General features: G+C 38.4%; 1 protein-coding gene across 1 annotated transcript; it reads right to left on the bottom strand.

Moving 5' to 3' along the window:
* Nucleotides 1-5,111: 5,111 nt before the first annotated feature.
* Nucleotides 5,112-6,793, bottom strand: LOC108369349 (vitellogenin-1-like). Its single transcript, XM_017624441.1, has 3 exons — nucleotides 6,442-6,793; nucleotides 6,009-6,382; nucleotides 5,112-5,925 (listed from the first exon to the last, which is right to left on the bottom strand). Exons 1-3 carry the CDS (start codon nucleotides 6,665-6,667, stop codon nucleotides 5,242-5,244), a joined length of 1,284 nt encoding a protein of 427 aa, XP_017479930.1. The 5' UTR covers nucleotides 6,668-6,793; the 3' UTR covers nucleotides 5,112-5,241.
* Nucleotides 6,794-10,440: the final 3,647 nt, after the last annotated feature.

Raw genomic sequence — 10,440 nt, 5'->3', positions numbered from 1 at the left:
AATGAATTTAAGTAAAAGGTATGAAATTTTAAGAAAAAGCAGTTGCTTAGTTTCTCTAAAAATAAGGGACTCGAACCGGATTAAATATTTGGTCGTTACGGTTCAGTGGTTCGAACCATTTTGACGCCTTTGAATTGGTTAGTCAAAAGGATTTTTTGTTTTTGAACTCGGGTTTCGGTTAGGGAATAAGAAAAATGTATGTCGCTACCTAAAGGCGAAAAGGTGCCAAGGCCACTTTTTTCCAAAATTTAGTTTTTGATGATTTGATGATGATTTTGAGAATGACAGATAGTGCGAAACTACATCGATTTTTCGTCTCTCCTGAACAACTTCAAGAAATGGACTTGGCACCTTTTCACCTTTATAAGAAAAAAATTTTCGGTATTGCTATATTTAACAAAAGATAAAATAAAAAGCTGGGGAGAATTTGTATATTAAAAATTGGTCAAAACGAACAATAAATAAACCTGTATAAAAAGTGTTCGGATCACTAATTTGTGGAAAATTTCGATGCGGTTGGTGGTTCAATAAATTTCTAGAAAAAAGCGGTTAATCCAGATAATATAAAACCACTAAAAACACACACAATTACCTTAGGTGTGAATTAAGTTTTTGAGGAAAAAAGTTTCCCTTGGCACTGAAAAGGTTAAGGTGCCACAACCCAGGTCCATGGCGGCTGGTGATAGCCAAACTAGTCTTACCTAAGGACTGAAATAAAATATTCTACTTCTAAGCTGGAAATTTTCTGACAGTTATACATAAAGCCAGTAGTGTACCTAAAAGTAATGCACCATTACCATGCCCAACTTTTTCGCTTGCAACTTCACCTCGCTGGCTATAATTGCCCATCCACATTAGAGTACAAACCGATTCTTTTGCCAGCTATATCGTTATTTTGGGCTTTTCATACTACAGACGGGCTCCTATTTTGTTCGCTTTGGGATGCTTCTCGCTCCCAATGTTTGTCAATCCTTCGATACCAGAACCTTCCTGAGTTTTGCATACTTCAGTCTGCAGTACCTGAACATAAGATATTTAGAATTTTAGTGGGCTATTCCTTATAAGATAGAAGTTGTTCGGCAGCGAAGTTTGTTTACCTTAAGCTATCACCTTTTTATTTAGGTAAATAAACAAGGAAGCTCGAGTACTATTTCCTTGTCCGAAATTACTGGAATTAAATAAACAATCCTTAGTGAATTTATGGGCTCTGTTCAGCTTTAAATAACCCAATATTTTTATATCGACTATTAGCATGGCAAAACTTTATGTATATACATATGCCTTAAGGCGATTCTGCTCCATTATTTTCATCCCTTCACAAATCACTACGTTGAAATTAAATTTGCTTCTCAGCTCGCTTTAAAGCCTAAAATCCTTGCTAATTCCTTTCATATGCATATTAAAGAATATTTTCCGTAATTCAAATAACTTTTATGGGTTGAGAAATAAAGAAAGTATGCCTCATCAAAGTACACCTTAAAAGAAATTGAAATGGTCATTCAGGGCAGTAGAGCTTAGACGATCGATACGCCTAAGTTGGCCATAAGAAAGACGAGCAAGAAAAGGACGACAGAAACAGATGTCAAAATGCGTAAGAAACTCAACTCAATTTAGAATTTTCGCAAAGAAAATTTTCTACACAAAAAGTAACAAAAAAAATGTAAAACGTATATGAATTAAAGGGGAGGAATATCAAAACGAGAATTAAATTATCAAAACAAGTAAAAATATACAAAAAAAGTGTTATATAAAGAAGATAAAAAGCAAGCAAACGATGAGCCAAAAGGAGTGCTGGATACTGATAAGAAATCATAAGGAAACACATAAAAAGCGAGTCGACCAGAAAGAGCGAAAGAGATGAGGTATATAAAGAATAGTCTTATGCAGCAACCCAGCTGGACAACTGCTGGCCAAAAAGCATTAAAAAAAAAACAGGCGGCCGAGCAACGCGCACAAAAGGTCGAAGGGTGGCTGAATTTTAGAAGGACAAACTGGACAACAAAAAGCAAATGTGTCGAAGGTATTGAGCGGGGATCGAGAGACTGTGGAATGCAGTTGGCATTGCCAGTGAAAGGCAAGGCGTCTTTTATTATTCGCAAACTGAAAGTAAAAAATGGACAGAGAAAAACTAAACCCTTTCGTTGCGGGCGAGTGAAAGGAAGCAAGGACAATGCGGGAGGCTGCGCTGAGTCAAAACGGTGACGCTGCAGAACTACAGAGAATGACCAGTGATAGTAAAGCAGCGCGAACAAAATTGGAACAACAGCACTAAAGGCAAAGAAAACGAAGCGACCGAGAGCAGTGAAAGCAGCAGACACAGCAGGACGGCCGCTGCTGCTGATGTGGGGTGTAGTTGTGTGAAGGTGGGTGGTTATGTGAAATGCAAAGGATTCGGTGAAAAGATATAAAAAAGTAATATTCATAAAAAACGAGGAAACATCAGTTACAGCCGTTGCCGCAGCCGCAGCCGTCGGTGAGCTGGTCACTTTCTCCGCCTAACCACTGGGTGGAAGTTTGGTAATGGTAGGCAGTAGCAGCCGCTCTGTGTCTCATGAAGCTGCCTGTAATGTAAAGAAAATACTCCAACTCCTTGCGTATGCTGAAAATTCTGATACGAGTATAAAGAAGGCAGTCGTAGCAACCCTTTTCCCGCTTAGGCGCACGCAGGCGCGCGTGTCCTTGTGCGTGGCGTGGCATTGTACGCGTAATAATGAAAATTCGCTGGACATTTTGCAGAGCTGGAAGGATGACCATAAAAAAGTGTGTATTGCAAAAAAATATAATAATAATAAATAAAATAATAATAATACCCAGGATTTTCGCAGACACAATTGTAGTCGAGGCGAGCTTGCTTTCGTTTGGTCAGTAGCTGGTGTTGGGTCGCGGTGGGAGGTGAGCGGCTTGTGGCATAGAAATAAATTAGTTTCGGTTTTGGCCTGCCATTGTTTTTGTTGTTCGTTTTGCTTTCATTTACAGTTACTTTCGTATTCTTAGCCATTGTGGTGTTTATGGAAATTTGTTTATGCGAAGATTAACCACATGTGCCGCTTGCAGGCCGGATTTTCTTTTAGTCGGCATGTATGCGTACCACAAAGGCTTAGAAAATATTGATTTTTTTATTTAATTTATGGTTGGGTTGGAATTTCTACCCACAAAACCAACAGTGGCGAGCTGCGGTCCCAGTACCTCTCACACTGAATGCATATGTATCACCATCCCTCTTATAAAAAAAAAAGTTATTAAAATCTTTTGAGATAATTTATTTTCAAAGTATGTTTGGCTTAGAAATTAGTAACTTTGCTTAACGAGTGAAATACTTAATAGGCGATTTAATTTAACATAGGTCGAGCACCAATTTTAGACAGAGGCTACGAGCAAGGTAGTGTGAGCTCGATACCTCTACAAGGCATGAACACGAAGACTATCCCAGACGATATCAGTCGAGACGAGCCTATTTGTAGAACATTGAACACTCAGAAAGCAAATGGGAAACTTCTATACAAAAACAGACAACAGAGCTCGACGACCACATCAGCCATAGTGTATGAACTTGAAACACAACCTCAGTGGAAAGTACTCGTACATACCTCTGTTCTTGTTTTTGTTGTTCAAGAAGCTCACTAAACCCCTCCTTAATCCACTGAGTGCTGTCGGCAGCCTCATCTAGGCCCAAGAAATGGACAGTTTGAACCAGGACGGATCATAATGAGAGAGGTGTTGGATGTGTAGGTTTGAGTATGCATGAGTGGGTTGACTATGTTGGCGTGGATTTTGGTTAAGTAGGACATTGACGTCCTAAACTTTCTGGAACGAAATTTTTTCCAACTAATGCGGATCTCGCAAAGCAAGTCGAGCTGAACTCCAGTTGTTTTCGCTCTACTTGTAACTGCACAAAAATTTTCAAAAAAATGTTTGGGGTATGCTGACTGGAGGGACCGTCTTTGGCAAGTTATAAATCAGGTAGTTTCCAGTTACGTAGACCCGACTGTCGTAGGAACGATCTGTGATAGCTCGTGATTGGTATGCGATTATGGCATTCACGGGACTAAAGTTGACGAATGTGACTCTCGATGAATGGAGTTTTAATACATCTGGTTCAGTCGTTGACACCATGTACCCACGTGTGGCTAGGGACGCGCTTAGGTGAATAATAAGAATCGTCCGTTTTGGTACCATCCAGCAGCTTGTCTCATTATAAAGTCTCGCTTTACAGCGATACTACCTCTGCCTGCAGGTAAGGATGAAGTTCTTAGACCCTCCCGGCTAAAATTAAGCAAAAATTTGGAGACTCAATGAGAGATAGTTATAAATCTGTCTGCCGTGTGTTCCTACGATAGGACCACAGAAAGCCTAGAGGCCATACAAGCTTCGTTGGACTCCGCGTAATGCAGGAGTATAAGCATTTTCGTTGCTATAAAAACTACTCACGGTACGAGAGCTATCACAAGAAACCCTATTACCCGTGCCTAGTTTGTCCAGTGCATTTTTGCGCTGTCTACCGGCTCTATAAGTTTCAGAAGTCCTTTGTCCGGATAACATTAATCTGTGATCAGAAAAACCTTTCAAATTTACATGACACGGTACCCGACCAAACACTCGCTGAGCTTACTTGTTGCTTAGGCTTAGGTTTCTGAGGTGATGGGATCTTCTAACAGTTCCTAATGAATCTGAGCCTTCAATTGTGTAAAGTGGCTGCCCGACAATCAGTTTCCTGGTTAATATCCTCAAAGTACTAAATTCTCTGCAGGTTTGGCCCCTTTGCAGAGATTTTGCGAGAGCCTGGCTGTACTCCCCAGACGTTAGAGAAAATTAATTTTCCTTCAGATGCCAGCTGACATCAGCTCTGTATTATATCTTGGATCAGACTTCTTCTCCTGTGGCACTACAAGCCCCTGCCGCTTTGGACGAAGAGTCTTTTGTACCCGTCGCCGAAGCGAACCGGTCTATTAATCTTAGTTGGAGCAGTTCTTTCTAAAGTAGCCGAAGCCTTCTCATTTTTTTTTGTTTAAGTCGTCAAAGCAGAATTTTTCGCATAATCTAGTTAGAGCATTTCTGGATACTTTCATTAGTCGTATGGCAATCGTGCTTTCCAAAATTTAATACATTACAGATTTGCCTGTTAAAATCTTTCGTTTATTTCGTTCTTAAATTTTTTACAAAAGAAAATACAAAATTATAGAAATATTAACCCGGAGATCAATTTCAACTGACTCTACTTCAGCATTCTAGACTCATGCCTTCTTAGTTGTGTTTCCATGATTCATGCATGCCATGATAGGTACCCTGTTTCAACGCAGGAGCGCTCTTGCCGAATGGACTCTTGGCATTCACATTGAGCATGTAGTCACCCTTCAAATCGTAATCGGCGGCAATACCCATGTAGGTACGTTTACCATTCCCCTCCTTATTCTCATACTGATGCATCGAGCTAGCGGGCACAGCCGGGAAGTTACGCTCATTACCTGGGCGCACGGACTCGGCAAAGTAGCGTGTAGCGCGCATAGAAGCCTCCACAATATTATCAGCGCCAGGAGCCTTCGATGCTGGGCCATTAACAAAGAAGTCCACATCACCAACACGTTCGCGTGTACCGATACCGCGGGTGTTAGTGTGAATGGCATCCACAAAATCGGCATCACCACGAGCCAAACCGCTGAGTATATTCTTGCCGCAGGCAAACATTTTAGCGGGATCCAAGGCTGTGATGCGACGCAATTGATGTCCAGTCTGACGTTTGTATTGACGTGCAGCGGCACCAGCTACCTGTGCGCCAATACCTTGGCCAATCAAATGTATGATCTCATGAGGTACATCAGCTTGGTTGGTCAATTGGACGAGTGTCTTGCCAATCATTTCACCAGTTTGTTCGACATCAAGCAGCGCGTAGCGACGCATGTTGGGCAGCATTGCACCTAAATTTATGATCTATTAAAGGAAGAGGTGGTACAGAGGTTAGTAAGCGTTTAATTGGAATCGGCGCAGATTGATTGAGGTCGCGCGCAACTCACCATAAAATTGCCACGGTTCAGGCGCGGCTGCTTCCACGACTCGCTATAGTCTTCCTCGCTTGAAGTGGCTGGCCATTTTTCACCGGAATCCTGGAAGTTGTTTATAGGCTTTTGCTGTCCATAGTAGCGTTCCATGTAGGCCTGCACCAAGCGCTTATTGGCCTTCGCCACAGCAGAGCTGGATTGCGGTAGGCCGGTTATAAAGATAGTTACTTCATCTGTGCCGAATTCGGGTAGTTGTTTGGCTTTTTCAACCCATTGACTGAGTTTGGTCTCTATGCGTTCACCGTTCGGCTTCATAAGGATCACTGGCATATTGCTGGCGCTTGGCACAAACGATGGTTGTAGTGTGTGGTCGAGTTTAGACAGATGATCTAAAAAGTAATGAGTATAAGTAGAATACTTTAGGTTCCGAAGTGGCAGGCGCACTTACAAATTTTCTCAATCATCCGTTCCGCCTCCTCCAACGGCATACTCTCCCACTGCTGCAAAGTGATGGTGTCCGCAGATGGCAATTCCTGCAGCTCGGAAACTGACAGCCAATCGGTGGGCTTCATGCTATTCGAGGCAGCAGCGTTATTTTGTCTTTTGTCATTATTGTGGGCACTTGCGGCGCCTAGAATCAACACAACTAAACCGAAAGTCTTGACTAGATTCATGTTGATCGATCACTTTTGCAAGTCAGAGTGAAATGTGTCGTTGATCAATTTGCACGAAGCTTTTATATGAAATTTCAGTGGATGCGGCAAAAGCCCTTTAGAAGCCCTTTAAAAGCCTACAATCTGTGTCGTAAGGAAAATAATTGCATTTATTGCTACATATTACTTTGCAAAAAAAAAAATGCTTTCTACTTTATCGCCCGTGTTCGGGCATTGAACGCTCATTGAACACCTTGGCATTAGTGGCTTGTAAGGTTACACGTGCAATTTTTCCGTCATTGCAACATTGTCAAAGTTTTTTAGCACAGCGCATCTATACTTTGTTGCTAATATCAGCTTAGGGTCTTAGTGATAAGCGTTAATCACTGAGTGAGCGTGGAAGGGTGTTAGCTATGAGCAGATGATTACATGTGTGTGCGTTTGTAAATAAGCAGGCATTAATGTTATCAGCTGTTTTATAAAACACAATGTAGACTACCTTAAACTATTCAGCTGCAGTTTTAAATAATTTCTGTGACGACAATCGGATTCTGCTTCTACGTTTTAACTGCCCTCTATTTAACTTGATTTTTTCACTACCAGGTCTGGTCGTAAATGTCTCGTCATTGATCCAGGCTCATACGACACCATTACCATTGCTGTGGAAGTTAGGTTAGGTTAAGTTTTGGGCGGCAGTCGGCTGTGGCACTCACTTTGGCTCAGCGTCCTTTGTGATACTGCATGCGATCTACATTTTTCTATAAAGCAATTGATGCAAGCTCCAAACATCCATTACTTTGAGGTCATCAAAGTCCTCGAAGAAGTAACTGTCAAGCGATTTGATCTCACTCAACTCAGAAGGTGTTGGATGGCTTCATTTCGTCCTCGCCCATGTAGCTTTTGCGTAGTCGTTCCAGGAAACTTCCGCTTAAACTCCAGTTACTGTGCGCATTGCTTGCTTCCTTAGGTTATGTGGAGACTTAGTGCGATGGGCGTTTATTGAGCGTTCCATCGTGAAAGGTTGGTTCCGCTTGCCATGTGCCATTAACAATTTCTAAATTTTTGTTATTCAATAGAAAAATTAAGTACATTTTTGAAGAGGGATACCTTTTAATTTTCCTTAATGTCGCAAAGGCCAGGGTAAAAGATCGGCAGCATTGAGCAACTTACTTTTTAAGTCGGAAACATTTTTCTCAGGGAGCTAATAGCCGTCTGGCTGTTAGTGAAAGACAAATGGTTTTAATAAGAAGCTTTTCCATCCTCGATGGAGAACAAAATATTCACAGCCTACAAGAGAAAATTATTTCCATCTTTGCAATAGTAGCGCCTAGGGTTGCCACTAGCAAAAAAAAATACTTACCATCCACTTAAAAAACTCTGCCAAATCTAGAAAATATCTACCAGTAACTTCCTATAGTTATTTTAATAAAAACTATAGATGTGTTCTATTTTTTAATTATTTCAATAAAAGTTAAAATATTTTATTGAGGAAATTTGTATTTGACGAATGATATGGTATTTAACATTATATTAATTCGCGGTTTCCTTAATCCAAAAGCGAAAAAGATGAAACTTAAGGCAACCACGAAATTTTATCATTTGAAAAAACTTTAACTGGAATTATTATGGACAAATACAGTGACTGAAAAAAACGTTTGGTGTTTATATTAATATTCAAAATTTTTTGAAGTAAACATGTTTTTGCTATTTTTGGTATAAGAATATTGTTTGCGGCCTAACCAAAGCCATAAAAATCTATATAAAATATTTAGAGAAATTTAACAAATTTTCACCAAAATCTTGAAATTTTTACTCTGAATTTGAAGAAAATTTTCAAGGTATATAAAATATTTAGAGAAATTTAACAAATTTTCACCAAAATCTCGAAACTTTTACTCTGAATTTTAAGAAACTTTTCAATATATATCAAATATTTAGAGAAATTTAACAAATTTTCACCAAAATCTCCAAATTTTGACTCTGAGTTTTAAGAAAATTTTTGGGTATACAGTTTCAAGGCCCATTGAATTCTAGTATAACAAACAATGTGCAGCAAAAAATTTCCGTTGAATTGAAAATTTTTCCACCGGTCTTTTGAGTTTTTTTTTTTCATTAAACAATTGCCAATTATAAAAACTGGCGTTGATTTTTTGAACTTTTTTTAAATATATTTAAAATATTTAGGAAATCAAAAGCTCCTCAGCATATCAGTAAAATGAGTTTTGAATGGAGCGCGATATCGATATAAATACATGCATATGTATGTATGTATATAAAGAAATTTATAATATGGGTATTCATGAAAACGCGTAAGTGCCTCATAAACGTGTAAGCCTCGTTAAAAGAGCGATTTTCCATACAAAATTAAATAAGTTTACAAGGTTACAAGGTTAAGTTTACATGGTTAAGAGGCAGTTGCGCGTTTAGATGGATTGCCCTTATATAAAAATAACTACGAAACCTAAAGCGGGAACGAATCGTTTAATTTGCTTTTCAAAAAAACATTTACCAAAATATAAAAAAATATCTTTTTACTAACCCAATTTTTTTTTATCAAATTTTGCAATAATTTACCAAAGTGGCAAACCTGGTTGTGACGAAAAAATTGAAAGCGTCGAACAATATCCAACTATCAAATATAGTTAGAAAGCTGCGAAACTTTTGCATTTGCCATCATGGTACGAATTTAGAAATTGAGCGCAACCAGATTTTCTAATTACAGTATTAGAATTTCCAATTTCGCAGCAATATTTCTAGGTAGGGGCCATTCCGAAGTTTATTGAACAGCTTTAAACTCATATAAATGCTAGATCAGAATTCCATGATTTTAGAAGAGCGGAAGCTAACTAAAATTTCGAGCAATCCTCATTCCAAATGTTTCTCATGCATTAGAATCTGAAAAGCCCACAACTTCAAACATAGATATGTATGTATCTATACATTCACATTTTTTGCAATTTTTTCTTATAATTTATTCTCAACGTAATAAATAAAAAATCAAATAAAAACATGCAATGTTTATTTTTTCCTCCTAAAAAATCGATTTCTCGCAGTTATTCCATTTCAAATAAGAATATCATTACATACATGTATTGTGTATCCCCCTCCCACATCACTCACCACATGCACTTTCATATTACAATATTTTTTGCATATACTACATATTAAAATTCGCATGTGTGTACTGGCCAGACTGCCTTGAGGCAACTAGCATCCCTTAGAAAAATGTGTACAAACATACTATGAATAAAAATAAAATAAAAAAATAACAAAATCTCACTCAGTTAAATGAGTTTATAGCTGAGCTGGAAAAATTCTCATTTTAAAATTCCACTCACACCCACACAACCGCTACTGACCCAAGAAACTGACCAGATGAATAATGCGTCGTTTTTGATTCTTGGAAAACAGTATACATACATACACACATATCTATATGTGTACTAGGGTTGTACGCATTTGCCATGATATGTCTTTGGTGTTGCCTTAAACTTGATATTATTTTTTGGAACCATACAGGGAAGTCATATTCAGCTAGTTTAGATGTACATACATACATATATCGTCCCGCTTTTGCCAGAAACATTTTTTGAAAAAAATTGCAAATCGTTTTTTATACATCTTTAAAACTTTCAGAGAATTTAATTATTTTATGCAAATTATCACCAACACTTTAAGATTTTTAAGTTATTATATTTTCATTTTAGAAAGAGAAACGGACCACCTTATATATTTTTCCTCAATTTTGAGCTACTAAAATAATAAGAAGATAAGAATATTACTTTATTTATTTT

This window comes from Rhagoletis zephyria, unplaced genomic scaffold (genome assembly GCF_001687245.7).
Source record: "Rhagoletis zephyria isolate East Lansing unplaced genomic scaffold, Rhagoletis_zephyria_1.1 Rzeph_scaffold_03620, whole genome shotgun sequence".
In the NCBI taxonomy this organism is placed as follows: Eukaryota; Metazoa; Arthropoda; class Insecta; order Diptera; family Tephritidae; genus Rhagoletis; species Rhagoletis zephyria.
Note: the sequence above shows the minus strand (reverse complement) of the source record. Positions and strands in the feature narration are given on the sequence as shown.